Genomic DNA, 25,996 nt, shown 5'->3' with positions numbered 1-25,996 from the left:
ACTGTCCTAAAACGTGATGACAGACACAAAAATAAAAAAACACACATCATTGTAAAATCAATACATTCATCGTTCCACTCAGAATCTAAAATATGATTAAAATGTTAATTTGAAACCTTAATATTAGTGTACTTAGTTATTATGTTACTCTAGAGTCGTCTCAATGTTTTGGTTATTATAGCTGTTCATGGTGTCGTAAATATAACCCTAAGTGGGTTATTAGATAAAATTCATTATTATGAATATAATTTATTATTCCCCGGATGAATTATTGGAAAAAAACAGATTTACTAATTTATTTAGGTACCTCTTAATTAACTTTTTAATTTATGTTTTGATATTGTTTATAATCAAAAAGTATGTAAAAAAATATAGCCTAGTCCCTCCCCTTGACAAAATAATTTTACTGCCACGAGTGCCACTGATACACAACGCACCTGTTTAATAGTAAATAAATTATGTATGTATACAGTATAGGTACCTATACTGTTTAAGTGTTTAACCAAAAACATTATTATATTATTTATTATCTATAGGTATTATATTTATAATACATACGTGCTTAAAATTGTGTCATGGTTAAACTGCCGCTCAATAAATTTACTCAATACATTATACTACCTGTTTTATTAAGTATAATGGTATGTTTTTTATTTTAATAAGATGTATGTTTAATAAAAACTGTTGTCCCATATAGTCTCATTTCCCAATATATCATATTTTATTGCAGATGGTTATCTAATGAAGATTCCTCTTAAACAAACTCGATACGCAACTATAACCCGTTTACTATATTACGTGATCAAAATGTCCAGACAGCAATACGCTCTGACCTGAGGGGTCGCGCACGCGTTGCGACTTTAGAAGATAGCTGCAATTTCTAAGTCAAAATCCGTGTTGGGCCTACTCTCATATATAGATTGACCTCAAACCTTTCTTATTCTAGTTAAGTATACCTACCTACCATAATTCAATTGCACGCCAATGTCTACGTTCCGCCATTCTCTGTCCCTAGGACATTTTTGATGGTGTTTGAGTATGATTGTGCAGTATAGGTACTGCAGTATATATACCTAATATGGTTTTTATATATCATTTACCCATTATAATATCTTTGGAAAAAATGCACGCACAGGGTGATTTAGAAAGTCGACACAATATTAATGATACGGTCTGCATGCGCTCTTGACGTACGGGTATAGAAATCACACATTCATTTATATATTGGCGCCAACAACAACGTGTAACGTTGTAACATACAAAACTCATTTGTTTCGGTACAAAACGTTCTTGCCTACTTTTTAAACGTACCCACCAATCATACTTTTATTATATTATATTTATATACTATTCAATCGAAAAGACATCCGACGAACGCGCGTAAATTGGCTACCTACTAGGTATTGCTTAACATTTTGGTGTTGAGAATATTTTTCGTTACCATGGTTTATACGCTACATGCTCATTTTTATTATTTATAGTACCTATTTAACTATTTATTGAGTATAAAATGAGTCTTGAATCGCCAATTTCAATAGGAATTATAACCTAGATTTGAATGTTGAATTTATATTTTACAATATTACCTATAATTTAAACTCTTGGCTCCCCCACCATATAAAATCTATATGTTTTAAAAATATATTTATTTTGTTTCAGCTTAAATACACTGTACCAATAGTATATATACAGTATTGAATATTGAGTCAATAATCGTTATTAATATGTTACCTGATATAATATATAAAAAATAACAACAATTAATAAACTAATTTATTACTGGATGCCATTAAAAACAATGAAATAAAATTAAATACAATGATTATTTTGTATTTCTTTGTTTTTACACTAGGTAGCAGATAAGAAAGATTATTTCAATAGAATTATATGCGCAAAAAAGACGAGAATGAATGCCTTTCCCTCGATAATAATAACCGGATCCAGGCACATAAACATAGATATAATATTATGCTGTATTAGATTGGTAGTGGATATCGCAGGTGAAAACGTTGTAATTATATCGATGTTGCTCGTAGAACTGTAACAATCCACTACTCTTATAATACCATATAGATTATCAAAATTAAAATATTCATATTTTAAAGTTTGAACAAAATTTGTTTCATTATACCTATTCATTATGGTTTATCGTCCGAAATGTATTGGATTTAAATTACAAAATTAGTTTGTACTAAAATCTATATTATACTTTATAGATATAATAAACAATAATGATAGAGTTCTACAAAATTACGTAGTAGTATATTATAAGTACCTACCTACTGACAAATTATATACCAACGATAAGCTTATAAATTTTATTGGTTTGTTGTTACAAGTAGGTACCATATAAGATCCTAAATATTCAATTTATTCAATTCCAGATGATAATTAATATTTTTAAAGTACCTACCTATATTATTTATTATATTACAACATAACTACAATTTTTGTTCTTATCGAATAATTTTAAATGTATTCATGTGTATTACGGTAATATATGTTATGTGTGTACATTTTTTTAACAAGTTTATTTGAGGTTGATATAATATTTAAAACATTTTAATGAGATGATCAACACCTAATTTGAAACTTAATACCTAATGATTATATTATTAATTCATGTCAATGATTTAGGTCATTTCAATAAGAAAAAAGTGTGTACAGTCCTGAGACTGATGCAGGTGTCGTGGTGACTGATGAATGACGAATAATTGAAAAGAAATATACAACAATAATAATATAATAATATGTAGGCTGTAAGGTATTGGCAACTAATATTTCAATAAAGTCAATAAAGTCTCATTACTGTAATATTACAATAGTCACCATTCTCATATTTAAAAATAATAAAAAATAGGCAATTTAGTTTCAAATTAATATAAAATACAGTGTTTACTGTTTAGCATACAATAATGAATTGCGATACGGATATTTCTTGATTTGATTGATTATACCATATACCTACCAGGTAGGTGCTACCTACGATATTATGGATAATATTAAGTAGGTATTAAAATGATTAATTAATCATGGTTTTTATATCAGAATAACCAGAAATAATGTATATTTTATTATTTTCATAATAAAATTACATGGTAATGTATTAATTATTTGAATAACTTATTCAGAATAAGGTATCTTACAAGGGTATTCATAATATTATTTAACTTTGTCTGCGATCTAAATTGATATCTAATAATTTGTCTTTAAATATATTGTGGCTAAAGAATTTCAACTATAAAATAAACACGGTGGACGTTAGTATCTTTATCCTCCAACGCAAAATTATTTAAGTGTTTCGGTTTGAATGGTGATTTATAATATTTTATATTTTATTACAGGTGTGCAATGTGCATATTACATATTATTATTTAATAGGTAGGCACTATAGGTTAAGGTCGTGTATTAGTGCCGCTATTAGTACTTTTTATTCATAAAACAAATTCATTATTTATTTACGGGATGAATATAAAGGTGCATAAATAATCTAATTAATAATTGGATGTATTAAATAAGTAGTTTAATTATATTTTGACATACTACTATTTATGAGTATTTATATACAAGTCCGCATATTTACTACTATCTACCAAAATCCCAGGATCCGCGCCCCAAATTCTAGGGACTTTTTAGAGGCACCTTGTGAGATGAGTAAAAAATTGTGTACCTTTTTTTAAAAAAAATTAATATTTTTTAAAATTATTATAATTATAAGTTATATTTGACATCTGTAGCTAAACATTTCGAAATGCAATATGGTTTTTATCATTGAAGTATCGAGTTTTAAAGTCCTTAAAATCAATAATGATTTAAAATATAATTTTATAACAATAATGACTATTTAATATGGATTAATTACCTATTATTAACATACCTAACATACAAATATTTAGTAGACAGCAGGGCAGTAGGTACTAGGTAGGTAGTTATATAATACGAAATATTTGGATAAAATGTAAAGTAAAAAGAAAAACACTGTACTAATAATAGATCGTTTGAAAAGGCTAAGTGAAAGTGTAGCAAACTTCAGTAACACGATTCGAATGGATTTGAATTTTTTAACGGTAATCGACAATCAAACTTGTATGAATGGAAATTAACGTTGTTATTTATGTGACAAGATTCATGTGTTTATATTTTAAACAAACAGTTTTCACTTTGGAATAATCTTGAAAAGATAATTTAATACAACACATTTTTTTCTCAAATGTATTTTCCGTGTTGTCGTATTTTAGGTACCTACGTAAATACTATTGTTACTATTGTTAGTAATAAACGGTCGTCTAGTTATAGATGTGACGATGTGATAACTAATATGATGTGTTATCATCTTAATTTTTAGAATTTCTACAATTATGTTAGTGATTTCTTCTTGTTATTATTGTCTGTGAATAATTTATGCAGTAAACTTTTTTTTTATGTTTAATTGATATCCTAGAAACTATATATATATATATATATATATATATATTTATTAGAATGATTCGTAACATAGGTACTGTACCTATAATCGTTTATGAATATATGTTTCATAAATAATCATATTATTTCACCTAAAATGTCACCTTCAATTTCCAAGTATAGGTATGAACTAAGATTTTAACTGATTTCTTAATTATTATTAACTTCAACTTTATAAATAATTAAAAAGCATTAATTTGTTTGTAATTAGGTAGGAACATCATATAATTATTGTTATTTTAAACGATGTTGTTTAATGGTAGTTCCTAGTAGTAATTTTAATCTAGCTTGTACAATTGTACACTGGAGGGTTAATTTCCAGTACATTTCAAAAACTAAAAACAAATTATGGAATAACGGATATATTTACGTAGTACTAGTTCTTGACAAATTCGATTTTGTTTTAATTCAAAGTGAAATAATCATACATGAATAATTAGATATGTTTCTCATGTTCACTAAATTATTATATTAGCATAATCTATTAATTATTATATGTCCTAAATCATAATATTATAATATTATATGTATGCAATTTTTTGAGCTATCTATTGAAAGACATTGGAAATATTCAGCTTTTTTAATTTTAGTTTTCTCAGTCAAAAAACTTGATGAAAATGTTTTACATAAGTCATCATAGATCCTCATAATTTGTTATACTGCACTAAAAAATAAAATGTCATATTCAATTTTTTTTTATAGACATTTGTACAAAATTTGATGAAATTCGATATTTGAACGAACAAACAACAACTTTTGAGTGTTTTTTTCTTAGGTTCTAGTTATTTTGTTTTAAAAAAAATATATTAACCTTTGGGGCTTTTTGCCTTTACGTATATTATTATTTTCTACGCATAGTAGCATTTTTAAGTTATTTCTTCTAATTTTAAACTATTTATACTAAAAACTTATTACCCCCGTTATATAACGTAAACTTATTTTATAATTTATATAATGTTATAATAATTATTATGTAATATATAATGCGATGTTTTTATCAAAAATGTATTCAATCTACCATATTATTACCAATTACAAAAATAAATTACTAATAAACGATTCCTTGTAATATTAATTAATTATGAAATATTCTTAGAAGTTGAGACGTCTCAAAATCGTTTTCGTATGCATTGGTTTATTATTGAATTATCTACAATTTAAAAACATTATCCATTGCAGTGACCTCTTACTCAACGACGATAGGTACACTCGATCTACTACACAAGTTGATTCACCAAGCATCCTTGCCCTAATATTTCTGTAGATAATGAATTTTTTCAAATTCTGATTTTCGGAATTCTTAAATACACCTACTTAAAAACTAGGTATATTTTAAAATTGTTTAGATTTTTTTACTACCTAAGAAGTATCCTGTAATGGTGATACAGGTTTCTTTTATTTAAATGAGAACCCCTTTTTATACTGTTACTTATAGATAAGTTTGTTGGAATCTTTTATGTTCTTATACCTAGGTAATTCAAACTTGGAATGAATAGTTTCTCAGTTATTGGTATGTTTATGCTAAGGATAAAAGTCCTTAAAAACGATTTTACAAAAATTTTAAATATATATATATTAGATCAGCTGGTATGTATTTATTTTTCTTTGGCTCTTTTTACAAATTATAAACGTTGAAAGATTAATATTAATAATAAATAACATTTTATCATCCAAACCAATTACCATGAACCTTATATTCATCCTTAGAACACAAAGTTAAATAAATCATAAACTACTATTTGAATTTTGTTTTTCATACGTCAAAATGTACAGTAAAATTATAGGTAGGTATGCTAAGTAATTTACAGTAGAAAAGGTGGTTCTAATTTGTAAAATAGAAGTTTGTATCTCTACACGACACATTTTAGTAGTACACAAAATCTTACACAATTGAAATTAAAGGTCTTAAAGTATATTTGAAAATTCTAAATTCTATATTTGAATAACCACATTATTGAAGAAAAAAAAGAGTGAATCATCCTTTTATTGTTGCAAAGCAACTTTTTTGTTGTGTTTATTTTCGTATAATATAAATGTTTTTTATTTTTGTTGTCCACTGTATTTCTGACTTATATAGTTTACACTGATTAATTCAAAAACATCTTAAAAAATTTCACTCGTAATTGTTAATTACTATGGACTATGATACATATATTATATATACTTAATTTTGGATAACATTTAGAGAGCCGTGTGAATTATTCTTGAAAGCGAAAATAAAATGTATAGTCATATAATGGGTTTTTGAACAAATTACATTTCTCTTACACAAAAGTAATTAATTTAAGTTTTTATTATAACTTCCACTGCCTATACAAAAACTACTCAATTAATTTCAATGTATATGTTTAAATATTATATTTATCCATAATATTTGTTATCCAATTTTTTAGATACAAATCCAATACGTATATAAATAAAATTTTAATATAATTTAAATTTTATTACCTATGTGATGAATTGATATAAAATATAACCAATGAACAATAAAAATTAAAAGTTGGGCATTTCACATAATTTGTTTTGATCTTTGATAATAATTAATGTATTTATATTAATAATTAACTATTAATATTAAACTCAAAACGGCAATAGTATAGTAATATAGATCAGTATTACATAAATACATAATAGGTTTCGATTTTCTACCAGTAGTTACCTAATCTTTACTTCCATATAACAATAATTATAATACCCAATTTCAGAATTATCATTTTAGATATTATGTAGGTAATAATGTTATAATGTATTATTTATTGGATACGCCTTTGTAAACTTTATATTTATTAATATGTATTACTCTTTATCTCCGACACAAGCATCGCGTTCAGAAGATAATCATAAACTTTTTAGCTAGGTAAGCTCAACTTGTAAATGTTTTTATTTAAAAATTCTCGATAGTTTTCAAAAGCTCAGAGAAAAACAAAACAAAAATTATAAAGATAAACGATAATTTTTATACTCAAAATCGGTTTTGGTTTTTGGTGTAACTTTAAACAAATAATCGTAGATACATGAAATGTTCAATGAATGTTTATATTAGCTTTTCGTATACAGTATGCACAATAAAATTTTCAAAATATTTTAACTTGTTTAGAACGATATACTGACTTTTACAGTTTCCAATTTTTTTAGTTTTTTTTTCTATAAATGTCAATAAAATGTTATTTGTTGGGTCAAAAAGCTTGAAAATTTAATACAAGGTTTCAATATATTGTTGCATTGACAGTTAAAAAATATTAAAACACAAAGTTGCAGTTTTTTTATTACGATTTAAAGTTCAAATTTTGACAAAATAAGTAAAATTCCAAGAAAATGTGTAAATAATTTTGAGTAAGAACTTCATAAATATTTTTTTTTTTAAATATAAAATTTAAAAATTTAATCCAAGATTCCTGATAAGTTTGTTTACCTTTATCAAAAAAAAATGTATACCTGATGGTCAAATTAAATTTTTATGAACGTTTGAAGTTATAACGTTTTTACAACATTGGATATTCACTCGATTTCTCATGTAGAGATTTTCTTATTTTGTTGTAATTCAAAAACGAATAACTGTAGATACATGAAAATTTCACTGAATGTTTATATTAGCTTTTTTTATACACGATAAAAATATGTTCAAAATATTTTAACTTGTTTAAAGCGGTTTACAGACATTTACAGATTCCAATTATTTTTAGTTTTTTTTTCTATAAATGTCAATACGATGTTAGGTCAAAAAGCTTGAACATTTAATGCAACGTTCCTAATATATTGTTGAAATAACAGTTTAAAAATATTAAAAATACATAGACGCAATTTTTTTTTATAAACGTTTAAAGTTTGATTTTTGACAAAATTTATCAAATTTAAAATTTAATAATTATTTTGTCGTTAAAAATTTATAAAATTTTCATCTTTTATAGCTAAGGATTGAAAATTAAAAACAAGGTTCCACGTAAGTAAATAAATAAATTCCTTTATTCACAATAATATCATCAAATATACTTAGTAATATATCATAGACGGAGGTCACCGTCCACGTTCAGAATCGTTTTTCGTATACAATGATATATATATCATCAAATTCAAATTTAATACCATCCATTACAGTGACCCACTTATAACCTACTGTACAGCAGAGCGACACCCACTTGATCACCTTTTTTATTCAACTATATCCATATTAAATAGTGCGTCTGACTTCTAAACATTAAATTAAAGGAAGCGGCTAATCTAAAAACAATTTAGTGGCAGTGAGCGTATGTACAGCTGCGTTTAACTATATAACTATACGTTCTCACTCAATTTTTTTTTTTGTTTCCGTATTAACCAAAAAGTAAATATTATAAAATAAAATATATCTATATGCTATAGTAAATTAATGTAGGTAATTTCCAATTGGTTATACTAGCGTTCGTCGTGCGTGTTTTCAGTTGATTCTGTAGCGAAAATAATTGATTGAAATAATAATAACTTCATTTGCTAGGTAATTTAAGTGTGTATAGTTAAATATTCATTGTAAATTGTAATCTAATATGTATTATCACGATTTTAATCAACTTTAAGGCTGGTTCTTACGACCTCTGGTTAAAGTTAACCGACACTTAACCGGCGGAATTCTGCCGGTAGTAAAATCAGTTATCATCCGGTTAGCGTTAACCGACACTTTACCGGACATTGTAAGAACGGCCCTAAGTCTTTTACAAAACAAGTTTGAAGTACTATTACACCGTCATCGTTATCCGTGGAAACCGCGTGGTCAACATGTTACCTGTACAACTATAATATACCTATTACCTACCAAATAGTTGAAAATATTCCACTGCTTCGTCGTGTACCGTGTGGTTAGGTGGTTATTGAATGTGGTTTTTAATGACTAGTGAAATCGTTTTACCTTAACTATATTATTTAATTTGTTGAACAATATGAAAATTCTTTACGCAGACCACACGCGTGGTCTATACTGTACACGGTGATAGTGGAATACTTATAGCACATCTCCCAAAAAATTGTCAAAAAGTACCTACCTATATTTGATCCAATTTTCAATTATTTTTTTTATAATTGTTTTGTATTTTAAAATTGTATTACATTTTATATTTATAATATGTCCTCAATCCTCATATACTAGCTGAAAATAAACATTAAAAAAACTGATCTAAAATAAAATGTTCAATTCGGTCAATTCATCAGTGTCTTCGTATAATTTAATTTTACAATTATTTATCATTTTTATTGTTATTTAAATAGTATGTTTGAGGATCAAAATTTAAAAGTAATAATTTATTGCCTAGTATTTACCGATACATTTTATCTGACAAATATTTTAAATGTATGATAAATTTAAAAAAAATTTAAATATTAAATCATCATTTTTATATGTAAATACACGCAGGTGTACCAATAGCAAAATAAACTTTATTTTTTCAAATGGCAACCACTATATATTTTAACGGATTCTTATAAAGCTATTTTTTCTGAAAATTTTGATAGTCGAATCATCAATTTTGGCTAGCTAGTTTAGTAACTATGGTCCTCTAAAGATTAGTAAAATATGCATTAATACTTTTAATTGAAATAATGGGTATAGGTTTAATTAACGTGCGCCAAACAATTTTTTCTTATAACTACCTTTTGATACACTTCAATAGTTGAATCTGTAATCTAATGTGTCACTAAAAAAATAATAAAATCATAAACAAAATTGTTGGTAAACACAGTTCATTATTTTTATTTCAACATACGATCAAAAAAATTAATATTATTATTTTAGTTTAATATTATAATCGTAATTAATTACTTTACATTTTTTTCATCATAGTTACTTTTCTTACAATATCATAAATTTGGATTGGTTAAGTCCTCCACATAGAGGACTTGAAGCAAAAAATATTTGACGAGTGCCGTAAATTAACAAGTGATAATTTTCAAAATATTCGTCAGGAATTTGAAGACCGATTATAGGTATTACTGCCAAGAATTAAATGGAATGCATTTTGAACATTTAATTTGAATTTTTTTTTTTTTTTTTAATAAACACTAAATTTACAAAAATATTTGTTTTTAATTTATTGGAGTTCCAACGTTAATTAATCATATTTGAAATGAATAATATTTACATACATAGTCAACATCCATAGGTATAGTACTTGTTCTTCAATCTGAGTTAGTTAGACAAATTACACAATGTTATCTCCAATATTGTTATTATAATAATCAATTATAAATAACCATTATTATTTATTACCTTAGCCACCTAATAAAGAATCCAAATTTATGATATTGTAAGAAAAGTAACTGTGATGAATAATTAAAATTAATTATAATAATTTCAATTAAAAGTATTAATGCATATTTTACTAATCTTTAGAGGACCATAGCCATGCAAAGTGTGCGTCGCGGTGCCCTGGGGAGACATAGGATTTTTAGACGGGAGCGCCGCATGGAATACTATCTGGTCTAACAAATAAATTGAAAAGTGTAAACCCAAAAGACAGGAGCGACTTTCTTCATGCTTTGACCTAGTAATGGGAGTCCTTGGAAAACCTTAGTTCAAAAAGGGCACCATGCAGACTCGTTAGTAAAAAAAAAGTTTGGGGACAATTGAATTAGAGTATAAATAATGCATATAAATACTTATCTTACCTATTATATACCTATAATATACAGTATAATTCGCATACTATAATACAAAACATGTATTAGCTAGGAGAAATAATAAAACACCGCAATAGTATACCTAATATAATGTTTATGTAATATAAGATTCAATGATAATTAAAGCGACCATCAACATTAAACAGTCTATAATTCATATTAGTTGTGCACAACTTTACTTATCAAAGTAAATATTATATTATATTGTTATTTGTCAACAACTGATGTTTTTTTCAAAATATGACCGTGGAATATGATCATTTATATAACAGGAAAAAAAAGAAAAATGTACTAGTCATCTCCTACATAATAGTTTTTGTGTACCTATTTATTTCTTTATATATTTTATATAAACAACTACTACACCAGTACACCTATTACAGTATTTTCGTCAGTTCACTTTGCTCTCTTCTTGCATATTTCTTTCACGCAGACATGGTTTGATTTACACCAAACTATATATTATATTTTTATGGTCTTGGTAGGGGGGAGTGGAGTCACGCGTATTGAGCGAAAGAAAGTCTGTTTGCAGTTTATCTTCAGATATTCTCTATAAACGTGTTAGCTTTGGGTCACGATATTCGGCCTTGTTACAAATATTATGAAATGGCAACGATAAATAATATTGTTATTTTTGAGGTCACAAAGAGTTATCAGCGAGCAAGAAGTAAATGTATAGCTGCAGCTACATAACACGGTGTACCTATATACTTGTCCTTTACAATCACAAGTCAAAGTTTAGAAATTAGACCATATTAGAATTAAAATTATCAGAGCCATAGTAAAACGCAACAAATCATCTATAATTATACTTCACTGGTATTTTGTTTTTATTACTATTTTGAATTATAGGTACAATAATAACGTGTTTTATTTGGTCTGAACCTAGGTCTAAACGCACTTTTTATAACAAAAAGAATGCTTCAAATTTTTATATTAGGGTGGCTTGTAGTACCAAATTAGATCTAGTGTGTACTTTAGAAGATCAGAAGTAAAAAATTATGAGTAGTTTCTCGAAACAATCGGAAAAAAACAAAAATAAATTACGGAAAAACGGAAATATTTACGCAATTCTAGACCGTCCAATAAAATTTTGTTTTTTTTTGTTTATTTGTTGTAATTCAAAAAGAAATAACCGACTAGAAACTCGAAATTTTTACCATCTATTTTTACTAGTATACTATGTACTTACAAGAAATAATTATCAAATAATTTTTGCTTTGTCGAGCTATTTACAGATATTTTAAATTTCTAACTTGTTTTAGTTTTTTTTTCGATTTATGTTCATTAAATTTTTTTTCTTAGACAACGAGCTTAAAAATATAATACAAGAATTTCTTATAATTTATTCTTAAAGTAATATAACAAAAAAAAAGAAAATACAGTCACATTTTTTGAACGTTAGAGGTTATAATTTTGACGAAATTCGTAAAAGTCACGTAATTTTGCAAATTATTTTGTAGTTCAAAATGTAAAACAAAATTAATTTAATAACAACAAGGCTTAAAAGTGACACACGATTAATTTTTTTTATTGGAATTTGTTTATGATGCCTCAGATCTCAGATGTAATTTAAAGTTATTTCAAATATCCATATATTTCGTATAAGTACTTTGTTTTCTTATGCGTAAGCTGTATAGTGTATATAACCCCTATAGCAGACTGTAGACTGTAGTTGGAAAGTACTATAGTAGTGTCCAGTAATGTTATTCATAGTGATACTTAAATACAACTTTAAAACGATTAAAAAAATGTCCATTGATTGAAAATGTTTTTAAATTATATTATAATTTTCCCGAAAACTATAGGGAACAATATATTATATTCAATTTTTTAATTATTTTTAATATTTAGGTTTAAGTTGATATTTCATTGAAAAGGTGGTTAAAAAATCTTATACCCCGCTGGCTGCTAGCTTATTTAACATTTTTTTCTGATATATTAAACTTTATATACTATTACATATTTTCTAATTATGGTTAGGCGCATAAATCGTCCTTAGTATGGAGTATTATAAAAAACTAATGTTACAGAAAGGAGAAAGTAGGTTGTACGAAAATTAGAATTATGATTAATTAATGATTAACAATCTTCCGTTTTAAAGTGCATGGAAGAATTTGACATAATCAGAAAAATACATTAACAATTGTTGTTATTTAAATGTTACATAAATCATCGTATACCTAGTCATTCGCGATGACTAATCTACCATGGTCTGTGATAAAGTAATAGATACATATTTGATGTGTTATTATTATTATAGTTTTTTTTTATGGACATATTTTACTTTACACATTTATATTTCATACCAATAGTATAATATTATAATTTATTTAATTATTTATAAACAGACATTTATAAAAGGAAATCTGTAAGATGTAACTAAAAAATGTAACAACTTTTTTGTTTTATCATCTCGCACTTTATTATATACGCTCCAGTTCAGATTAAAACAATCGTTATCTCAGTACCTGAGAAGGCGTAAGCGTAAAATCTGTTATCTTTGTCAAAAAATCTAAACTATAGTAAAAAAAAGCGCTCTACGCATTTCTCATTTTGTAGCTAATCTGTTCAAATTAGACGCCTAAATAATAAATATAATACCTATATATTAGAAAATGTATGAAGTGGAAAGCTAGTATTAATAATTTATAGGCTTTTTTTCAATACAATACATTATATAAATATTGCATATTATAATAATTCATTGTTTAAGATTATTTAAATGTTATCAGCGTATACATTTTTTAATAGTTAAAAAAAATGGATAGTTGACAATAAATAAGTAGGAAATAAAATACCTACTTAAAGTTTCTTAAATAATTAAAATGCTAAAATGCAACATAATAATTTTATGTACCTAGTGCATTGGATTAACATTTCTTTAGGTATTGTTTACTTAATTTCCATAGTTTATTACCTACCAATACGGCAATACGAGAAATTAGAAGTGCGGTTTTGCTAGGTATAATTAACAATAGAAAGATACGTAATGAATACATAATAATATACAGTGTATAATATAGGTACACATACAATTTATGCTGGCAATTGGCATCCATGAAAAATAGTCAATGGTGAAACTACTTTACCACTAGATAATATGTTCTATATATGATATAGTTTAATTTATAATACGTCCTAATTCAACCTGCCTTTCTATTTTTAATTATTTTAATTCAAGTAATTTAATTTATCTCCTTGATCACTGACATGAACTTTGTCATATGATATAATACTTCTGAGTCTTTAAGTTAATTACATATAATATGACTTTTCTTTTTGTATCCTCGTGTTAGTGTACGTATATCTCTTATTATTTTGAATTGAATTATTTTTTATAATATATGCGACATAATATTGTAGTACGTAAAACAAAATATAAATAATTACCAATAAGTAACCAAAATCTCATTAAAAATAACTACAACGATATATAGGTGCTTTATAATTTATATCAATGAATTTCAGTAACCTGTATCTAAACAAAGTCCTTCGCCGTGCTTGTCTTCGCTCGTCTACTGTACGTTTTTTATTCAATACACTTTATTATACACTCTATTCAATACACTTTTCTACCAACCTTCTATTTACACTTTTAAGCTTAAGATTATTATCTTAATATATAATTTAATATTACAATTAAATGTAGGTAGGTGGCTGAGTGGCTCTATCTGAATCGTTAATCTTAGACTTTTATAAGTACCTATACTACCTAGTAAGTAAAAAAAAAATAGTACTTGTTTTGAATATTTATATGGAGTAGTTATTTTATTTTGTTGGGAATAGAGGTCGAAGATATAATATAATGGGGTTCTGCAGGTATCGTGCTGAGATATTTCAACTGGGAGGTTTGGATGCGATTAATATTTGTAGACTTGACTTTGGGCCCCGGAATTGGAGGATACCGTTGGTCCATATTATTTTTAAGCATAATATAATATTATACAAAAGCATTCGGGTTTGTTTTTGTTTAATAATAATAATTTATGGTCGTGTGCTTTCGTGAACTGATTCATTCCGAGCTTGACATAATAATTTATAATATATACATAGTAATTTAATATTTATTAGTTAGTTGTTTATTTAATTTCCATACCGTGGTCTGAAACTTTTATTGAAATTAAATAAACAAATCATTGACCACTAAATCATGTTTAAGAGACCATATTATTATTATATAGCTCACCATTAATTCATTATAAATGTTGAGTTATTGTTGTTGTTTATGTATATGCAACCCACAGCGACAGAACTTATATACTATATAGTGTCGTAAGCTGCCATTAATCTAAAAGTGTTAAAAAACTTACTTCCTTGCAAGGTTCACTCAAAATCTAATAAGTATTTAGATTCATATACGGTCTGCGAGCTGAATGTAAAAAACTCGGTTCTTATATTATATATATATATACGACATACGTATTATTGATATTTGCGTCTTGCGCTGTAGTACCTATAATAAATAATAGATATTGTATATATAACAATAATCGCGCGTATTGCGTTAGGTATATACCTAACACCTATAGATAGGTACTGTGATAAACGATAATGTATATAATATTATATTTATATATGTATACATACAATGACCTAATACAAATCATACTGTTCATCGATAATTTGTATTTTTCGTTTTAACATGGTCGTTTCTTTAATTGTTTTGTTCTCGGTTACAAGCAGCCAGAAGAGAATAGAGCGTTACGGCTGAAAAGCGACCGATACGGTTCAATGTCTGCCGACGATCCGTCGGTCGACAGGCACGTAGATAGCTCGCCAAGTTCTCTGACCGATGGCCAGGCAGAACTCTTTACGCCTTTTTCGACATTAAGCAGTTATCTGGACGAGGTTGCGTACGTGGCTGCTGGCGGTCTCAGACACGGCGACGATGCATATTCACGTAACAAATTCAATCAATTGGCGAGCGATAGCCTGCGTAGCAATCGGCCGGTGCCCGACACTAGAAACGCAAAGTGAGATCGACTATAATATTATATACCTATATGGCTATATCTTCCTAAAACCTATAAAATGGCAGTTTAAAAAATATTAAATGAGTACCTAAAGTGTGTATATCACAAAAAAAGATCTGACAATTATACATTTAAATGTGCAGTCAGATCTCCGTTATATATTTGGTACACCCTGAATACACAGTATACAGGGCGATTCAAAAATCCTGCCCATTCCATGTTTTTCTTCCATAATGTAATTATTCAAAATCTGATTTTTGAAATATTTAAAAGTACCTACTTTAAGACAATAGTTTTAAATTCTTGAGATTTTTTGTGCTATATTTAAGGAGTGTCCTGTGGAAATTTCTGTTTCACAAGTGAGAAACCCCCTTTGTGTACCTATCCACTGTTAATTATTAATTATAGCCGATAGTTTTTATTAAACATTTTGATTAATCTAATTCAAATTTCTAACGAGTAGTTATTAAAATTCTTATACTAAGTATAATAGTATATTAAAAATAATTTCATATAAATATAAAGAAGATGTTATATTGGTTCTAGTATTTATTATACTTTTGAATCATTTTTAAAAATTATTATTGTTAATAGTCGAATATTAATCTCTAACATTTTTTAATAAATAATAATCTCCATATCTTCCAAACCCAAAATCACCTATTATCCTTAGTACACAATGTTAAATAACTCAAAACTACCCTTTCGAATTTTGATAACAATACGTCAACATTTTCAGAAAAATTATCAGCTAAATAATTTACAGAAGAAAATGGGGGTTCTCCTTTGAAAAACAGAAGTTTGTATCTCCACAGGAGTACAGGACACTTCTTAGATATGTATTAAAAAAAAACCTCAAGAATTTTAAAGAACCTACTTAGGTCTTTAAGTACCTACCTATATTATTTAAAAATCAGATTTTTAATAATATTTGCATTGTTCAAGAAGAAAATATGGGATGATACAGTAAGGTACCAAATTCCGTATATACATACTGAATTGTATGCAACAGGTGGGGAAATGTTAAATGGGCGACAGTGTGTCAGTAAGTTATTAACATTGAATTATTTTAAATGTTCAGGTTGATTTGTATCACGATTTTTCATTAAATAATTAATAATATTCAGAAAAACACTATATTTGTGTAAAAATAATTTCCTTTCGTAAATGATTTGTGACAACATACTGCAACGAAAAACAGGAAATTGTACGTTTGAGCTTATATACTGTCAGTAATTTTGAGTTTGATTAATTTATAAATTTTGTTTAATTGTAAAGGACTAAGGAAGTTAATATATTCTATACCATTATTGCGTCTGCTAAATTCCACAAATAAAAATAACTCATGTTTTTGTTAAATTTACATTAAGTTTACATTACAATAATTATTTATTTTGTTGTTTTTTTTTCAAGATGTTTAACTAAAAAATATCGCATTGATCTGCCTCAGACAAGTGTCATCATCACCTTTCATAATGAAGCCAGGTCTACTCTTTTGAGAACAGTTGTCAGGTATTATTTGAAATTGTGTTTTTTTTTTTTTAATACTATTATAGTTGTACGTCTTGTACCTTCAGTCCATTATAATTAATCCACTAAATAATTATTTTATTGTTATTTTAAATTTTAGCGTTTTAAATAGAAGTCCCGAACATTTAATCAAAGAAATAATTCTAGTGGACGATTTCAGCGATGACAGTAAGTATTTTATGACAAACATTAAATCTTGTTTAATATTATAAATATATTATAAAACAATTATCATTATACCTGGACAAAATTTGATTTCGTATTTATTAATCAATTATAAAGGTATTAATAGATTTTTATTTTTACTTAAAGGTACTGATGGACAAGAATTATCAAAAATACAAAAAGTGAAGCTTATTAGAAATGAAAAAAGAGAAGGTAAAAATATATAACTTGATTATAGTTATAATGATTGAGTTCAATTGCTTAATTTAAAATTAATATTTATAAAGTATGTTCCTCTTCTCTTTTAATCCGATTAATTAAATTTAATAAGTTTCATCTTTCTAAAAACCTAATATTTAATCTATTTTCATGTAATATTTTCTAACCTAACTGTCTTATTTATTTATGTAAACGCCCACTATAGGGCTCAAGTACAGTACAACAATATTACTATCTTAAAAAAAAACAAAATAGGCATATTTTAAATAGTTATTTAATAAAAGTTTATTTAAAAAAATAAACTAGTAAATACTTTATTTTAATACACTTTTATTGCAAGTGTTGTAAATGTAATTGTTATTTATAGATGAAATTTATTCTATAAAGCACGGCTAAATTATTTATACTATATGAAGTTTATATTTATATAAATGTAATAAAACGCGTATTCAAAATAAAATTATGAGAGCGTATATATGTTTACCACCTAATATGTTTACCACAGGGTTAATGAGGTCTAGAGTTCGTGGGTCAGAAATTGCGACAGCACCCGTGCTTACATTTTTGGACAGTCATGTGGAGTGTAACGTGAATTGGCTTGAACCACTTTTAGATCGTGTAGCGGAAGTATGTAATTTTGTTGTAATTATCATTGTCTAACGCGTGTCTTGCAAAAATATAATATTACGCTTGCGCAATGTCAGAAATAAAACTTTATAGGCAACTGTATTTAATAGGACCCGACTAGGGTGGTGTGCCCAATTATCGATGTCATCAATATGGATAATTTCCAATACATAGGAGCTTCGTCAGAACTTAGAGGTGGATTTGATTGGAACTTAGTGTTTAAATGGGAGTATTTATCAAAAGAAGTCAGAGCGCAACGTCAAAAAGATCCAACTTTACCAATCAGGTAAATTATTTAAAATTTTTAAATGCTCCTATAAGACTATACCTATAGGCTATTACACTCAACAACAGTATAATCAGTCCTGTAAAGAATACTTTTAAAAAGTAGGTACTTGAGTTAATACTCAAATACATTTTTTTTTAAGTATTTAAGATACTACTCAAATACTTTCATTGTAAAGTATTTCAAATACTATTCAAATACTTTTGGTTTTTAAAGTGGGTTTCTAACTATCGTAATATAAACACATAGGTAGTAGGTAATCTAATAGTTATCTAATAGTTTTAAAGGGAATATTGTTATTCAATATTCAATAACTTTTTTTAGAAATCTGGTTTTCACAAACCTTTGGGCTTCGGCTAACACAGATATACAGAATATTAAATAAAACTATTATTCTATTATTGTAGTTGACAATAATATTTTTCCAACCAATTATTTCGAATGAAAATAAAATGTTCGAAATAAAAAACCAAAGTATTCAATACAAAAAAAAGTATTTAAAATACCATTCAAAATACTTCATGCTGAAAGTATTTAAAAAGTTATTCAATACTTAAAAAAGTATTTGAATACTTTTACTCAAATACTTTTACCTAAATACTTTACAGGACTGAGTATAATTAATAATTATCGGTTACTATATTAAACTATTTACCGTTTACACCATTTAAGATACGCGAATACATAATGGTGTAACAAATAATAATTATAGGTATACGATATACGTTCGTCACCCTTTAACTCGAATGGTACTCGCGAACTCGTGAACTATAATGTAACGTAGGTACATTACGCCTTCATTTTATTTGTGAATCGTGTACAGATTTAATTTGCATACCTATTAACTACCTACCTATTCAAGAACACTACCGATGAAAAGTTTAAATATTTTATAAATTAAATACCTAATAAATAACAATTGCGGTGTTTATATATAAATATTCACACTGATTGTATCAGATTGAAATATGCAAATTTAAAACGAATTTTAAATGTTAATAGACAATCGCGTATACATATTATCAGGTTTATGTATAATAATACACAACGGCGTTTTGTTTATTTTCACAGAACACCGATGATTGCTGGCGGTTTATTCGTGATGGACAAAGATTATTTCGTAAAACTTGGAACATATGACAAGGAAATGAACATTTGGGGTGGTGAAAATTTAGGTAAGGAGTGATTTCATAACTTTTATAGGTACTGAAACTATATTATGGTTAAATGCGTTAAACTCGTATATATTTTATTATCGACTATACGACCAGTTATATTTGCAGTATATTTATTATGTTTTTTCTCCCCCGTATTTACAGAAATATCATTCAGGGTGTGGCAATGTGGTGGTAGCTTGGAAATCATCCCTTGTTCGCGAGTGGGACATGTGTTCCGAAAGAGACATCCTTATACGTTTCCGGGAGGCAGTGGTAATGTTTTCGCCCACAACACTCGTCGAGCAGCTGAAGTATGGATGGACCAGTATAAGCGATACTATTACAATGCCGTGCCATTATCTAGAATCGTCCCATTTGGAAAGTATGCCATTCGCTATTATAATATAATGTGCTCTAGAAAGAAGAAAAAGGCGATGACAATTTTAATGTGTATTGTTGTTGTTATTTCAGCATAGCAGATCGATTGGCATTGAAGAAAAATCTCGGCTGTAAACCATTTAAATGGTATTTGGATAACGTTTATCCGGAACTTAAATTGCCAGCGACTGTAGACGAGTTCGTGGGCAGTATCAGACAGGGCTACATGTGCTTGGATACACTAGAAAACCAAGTAGGAAAAACTGCAGGCATCTTTCCTTGTCACGATTACGGTGGCAATCAGGTATGATAATTACAATATTTACAAAATTAAACTTTTTCGAATAACTGCAGCGGCGTTATTATAATATTATTATAAACCGAATAATAAAAGGTAATAATATTTTTTTACAGGAATGGACGTTTACAATTGGTGGATCGATTAAACATGACATGATGTGTTTGTCTCCGACAGATTATTCATCCATGAGCTTAATAATTATGAAACCATGCGACTCTACGACCGATGAAGTGAGTATACAAATTATTAATTTTCACTATTGGCATTGTGGGTTCTTCGGGGTTGTTCAAATTGAAAAATGAAAATATTATTACCTGCGATGCGCTGAGTGTCGAGTTGTATTTCATGTTAGGGCAGTGGCGCTGTAATGAATAAAATAGCTAGTAGTTCAGTTCTAACATCGTACATCAAGGGGCCCCCTATCATCCCCCTTTTTAATTTCACAATCAGATGAAAATCAAAGCACCTACATAATGCAATGTTCAATCATTTATTTTAACGTTTTAACGTATAAATTCTGGATCCACAGGCCACAGCGGGATCCTTGCAGTACCCTACAGTGCCCCCCCCCCAAAATTTAAAAAATCTACTATGATAGTATGTCATAGATAAATTAAGTGATCGGCACCACTGTATTAGGGGGTAAATCAATATGATGTACTTATTGTACCTATACGGCTATACTTACCAAGTCCCAACTGTTGCTTAAAATATTACGTATCTACACGGTTACATCTAATTTAAAGATTAAAATTAAGAAAATAATGTTGACGCATACGCCTACATCATAGAGAATAAAATCCGATACCAAATTAATAATCAAATAATGATCTGTTTCTAAAACAGAATTTGAAAATAACAATAACAATAACACTTGTATAGATTTTTAATTGTTGTCAATTGTTATACGCATGTCTATATCGGAATTTTTCATCAGATACCCTTAAAGTACCTATGAAAATAATAACAATGCCCGATACCCTGTAGTAAACTGAAAATAAATATATTTCCAAAAGAAAATATTCATAAAATACCAAAATAGAAAATCCAATTGTAAAATATGAATTACAGTGGTATTACCTATCAATTATTATTTTAATAAAAGTATATGAATAATATGCTACTATATTTCTCTGATGTATATCTAATTACCTGTAATAAATAGTTTAAATACATTAGTTTAGATATATTGTTCATAATATATTATATATTTGAAATTTGGTGCAATGTTGCAAAAATGTAAAACGGATATAAGATGGAAAAAAAATTGAAAGAGATTTTAAAATAAAATTATATAAAAAACAGTAAAACTATCAAATTGGTACTAAAACTTTTAATATAAAATAATACCCCTCGTGCTTCCAAAACACCGCAAATAAGTAACAAACACCGGATTCATTATTTCGGGATTTATATTTTATACTTAATAAAGTATTCATACAACTTACTCAGCACCTAATACCTATAATCTATATGACGCCCTACTTACACGATTATGTACATCATTGTTTTAGTGGAAATTCGACGAAAACACTAAACAGTTAAGGCTTAAAGCCGTTAACCTATGTTTGGACACGCTTGGAGTACACGACATGATAAGTATAAATGTATGCGATAGTCTAAATTCAAATCAGAAATGGGAATACTTGGTTGCAGCAGGAATCGATAATAAGGTTTAAATGCTGTTGAAATTGGTAATCAATAGACAGAAATACAGAACAATACAATATTTGTTTATTGATTTCCTAAATCAAAAAAAAAAACTACTTAAATGATAATCCAAAGGTCAACGTTTTATATAGTTTTATACACTACACAGGGAAGACATCAAATAAATACCAACAATGATGTTTAAAATTATTATGTACCTACCAGCTTGTACCTACGCAGCACAATTGAGTTATTACCTACTTATATTGTACTGTGATAAATATTAAAACAAATAGATTTGAGTTATCTAATTAGTTTTTACCTATATTTATAAGATTATATTATATACGTATAGCCGGATAGCCGTATAATATAATATAGGTAAAGTACTACAGTATTAGCACATAATATATTATATGTATCCAATATTTTTAGTCTTAAAGTAATTTTACATTAAATTTATGGAAAACCTTAGTATTATTACTTTAATATTATAATATAAGTATTTAAGTAGGTGTATAGGTACTTATGTCTTATACAATCCTATATGTTATTATGAATATTTGATATTATGTATAATTATTTTTATTTTAACATAGAAAACGTTTAAGGTAAAAATAGTTTTATTTTAAATGTAAATATTATAATACTATGATACATTTTTTTTTTTTGACATTTTTATACAATTTTATTTTTTTGTGTTATTTTATTTTTAAGCATTATCATGATTATTTTATATGTAATAAAATAATATGTATCCTTGTAAAATACTTTATAATTGATAAGGCTGTGATTTAAATCTTACCATGATTATTAAATGATATGTACTTACATACACTATTGTAAATACCTACCTATATTATTTTTATTTTTTCATTCAATATCCTATTTTGAGTGTCAAGTCTATAATATATAATATCTACCTACCTTACTGTACAATATTATAGTCAATTATATAGGTATATTATCTATAGGTAATCGAAGACTGCGGTTAACTCAGAACGTACACAATTTTACACGAGTGTTATTTTTATTATTAATTTATGATTAAACGTTTAAGTTGATAATATTATAGATGAGTACCTAAACATTTAATGTTGCGTATTACAATTTTTATTTACAATGATAGGTATCTACCTAAAAGTTCCTCTTCGATGTAAGTAACATGAGCAATTTATTTTGTCATGGTTAATAAAAGCATAATATTATGCATTAACTATAATAATTATTATAGCAAACAAATTATGTAGTGGACGAATGGTCTATAATTTGTGACTCGTGTGATGCAAGACCAACAGCTGGTCGAAACCTGCAAACTAATAGCATACTTATAATACACATTATTATAAAGTAATTAGTCACAACGATTTTGAAATGAATTCGTATACCTATAATATATGTACGAACGTGCTATTATGACAATTTAGTCTCCAGCTATCATAGTTTAGACTCTACGTCGATCAACTGTCAGTCAGTCAAAAAAGAACTTTCAGTTTTTCCCGAATTTTCTAATTTTCTGAGCAACTTTTTCAATTTCTTCTTTCTGTAAAAACCATATTCGTGCTATCTATTATGAACATTCAGGAAAAAAATTTGCCAAATCTGGTCCAGCTGTCCTCAAGTAATGCGATTACCAACGAACAGCATTTAATTTTTATTTATATAGATTACATATTTTTTATAATAATATATGCCTATAGGTACTATCTAGTCGGTGATACCTGGGAAAATTGACTAACGACAGCAGAAGTGCGTACCTCTAGTTGCCTAACAAAGATTTCACTTAATAAATCACACAAATACAACCGCGAGAAATTAATCCATTTGATTTAAATTATTAAAATATTATCTTTATTCTTATGGGCAGTGTCTGGCAACCACACAAGTACACAATACATAGGTACACATCTAATATTTATCCATCAGATATATTAAATGGATATCCATGATACCTAATGGATGGTTATGGACGCCTCATAGATATTTGAGAGATACCCAAATATCCGTTTTTTTATATATTGGATATCATATCCATACTAAATATCTTATGGTTGTCTTTCCTAATATATTTAATATATTTAATGGTTATCGATATATTTATTTTGATATCTTATAGACATTCTGTGAATATATTTTAGTCATTGAAATAGCCGTGGTTCGGTGGCATTAGTTCACTGCAGTGACGTATCAAAGGTGGAGATTAGGGTTTAAATTTCACATTTTGTACTTACCTATATCTAGTTGACAAACTCTTTTAAATGAGTCGAAAATCTCCGATAATACAGCACATACTATTTTTTTTTTTTGCTAGGGATAAAAAATCCCTATATATTATAACTAAATATAGCTGGAGGGTATTGCCCCTCCCGGCACCATCCTGAGGTCACCCATGATCAACTCATTATATAATATCTTATATTAAAGCTAACTTAATCATTCACCTAGTCACCTAGGTAGGTACTCATTATTACTGACATTTTTATTATTTTCCTATTTATACCACAAACTCTTGAAGTAGGTATACCTATTCAAAATTCAGATTTTAGATTCTGAGAGGAGCGATGAATGTATTGATTTTACAATGATCTGTGTTTCTTTATTTTATTTTTTGTGTCTGTCATTACCGTTAGAGTCAATAAAACTGCTTCGATTTTCTTCAACAGTATCTTGTTCAATGGGAAAGTAAAACTATAGTTGGTGATTTCGGGAGGTAAAAGTTTAAAATGCTCAGTAGTTTTCAAAAGCACAAGAAAATACAAAATTAAAAGCAAGGTAAAACGGTAATTTTTACGCAAAATTGGTTTTTGGGAAATCGATTTTCGATTTTGGTAACTCAAAACAAATTACCGTAGATTCATGAAATTTTCACTGAATGTTTATATTACCTAGTATTACATGGTGTATAATATAATAATATTTTTACTTGTTTTGAACTGTTTACGGACATTTTCAGTTTCCTTTTTTTTTAGTTTTTTTTTCTATAAATGTCAATAAAATGTTATTCGTTGCCTCAAAAAGCTTGAAAATTTAATACAGAAGGCTCTTAATATATTGTTACAATGACAGTTGAAAATTAAAAAAAAAATATATATGCACAGTTTTTTTTATAAGTATTTTAAAGTTTGATTATTGACATAATGTATCAAATATAAAATGTAAGAATAATTATTTTGTAGTTAAAAATGTATACAATGTTCAACTTTTATAGCTAAGGATTTAAAATTTAAAACAAGGTTCCACGTAGGTAAGTACCTATAGGTTATTGTGTAACCGAAAAATCTAAAAAATATTTTAAAAAATAGTTATTTTATGTACAAATTTGAACAAAATTACTTATTAAGAGAACCTAACCAAGATTTTATAACAATTTTAGTTATTTTCTAAGTAATTTAAAAATATAATTCGTGGGTACTTTATCATAATCTCATGTAGGTACCTATATTATTATACATTACGATTTAAGATAGGTACCTTAAATCGTGTTATACATACAAGTATTTAAATATAATAATATGCAAATAATATATATTCAACTTCGGCTACCGTATTAATAGTAACAATATTATATTATATTATAAAATATCTTAGGCTCACAGTTAGC

At 27.1% G+C, this 25,996-nt stretch overlaps 1 protein-coding gene across 2 annotated transcripts in view; it reads left to right on the top strand.

The window, feature by feature from the left end:
- The window catches only part of LOC100162214 (polypeptide N-acetylgalactosaminyltransferase 2), a 38,676-nt gene extending 16,134 nt beyond the window's left edge, over positions 1 to 22,542 (top strand). For both annotated transcript variants that reach the window (XM_008191821.3, XM_029489814.1), the window contains 11 exons: positions 15,793 to 16,082; positions 17,496 to 17,594; positions 17,713 to 17,780; positions 17,925 to 17,990; positions 18,502 to 18,623; positions 18,734 to 18,909; positions 19,981 to 20,084; positions 20,229 to 20,448; positions 20,538 to 20,748; positions 20,859 to 20,975; positions 22,260 to 22,542. In XM_008191821.3, coding sequence (XP_008190043.1) covers positions 15,793 to 16,082; positions 17,496 to 17,594; positions 17,713 to 17,780; positions 17,925 to 17,990; positions 18,502 to 18,623; positions 18,734 to 18,909; positions 19,981 to 20,084; positions 20,229 to 20,448; positions 20,538 to 20,748; positions 20,859 to 20,975; positions 22,260 to 22,424 — 1,638 coding nt within the window. In that variant the 3' untranslated portion in view covers positions 22,425 to 22,542. The remainder of the gene's footprint in view (positions 1 to 15,792; positions 16,083 to 17,495; positions 17,595 to 17,712; positions 17,781 to 17,924; positions 17,991 to 18,501; positions 18,624 to 18,733; positions 18,910 to 19,980; positions 20,085 to 20,228; positions 20,449 to 20,537; positions 20,749 to 20,858; positions 20,976 to 22,259) is intronic.
- Positions 22,543 to 25,996: the final 3,454 nt, after the last annotated feature.

The sequence above is a fragment of the Acyrthosiphon pisum genome, chromosome A2, assembly GCF_005508785.2.
Source record: "Acyrthosiphon pisum isolate AL4f chromosome A2, pea_aphid_22Mar2018_4r6ur, whole genome shotgun sequence".
In the NCBI taxonomy this organism is placed as follows: Eukaryota; Metazoa; Arthropoda; class Insecta; order Hemiptera; family Aphididae; genus Acyrthosiphon; species Acyrthosiphon pisum.
This window is presented reverse-complemented; position numbering and strand designations above follow the sequence as displayed.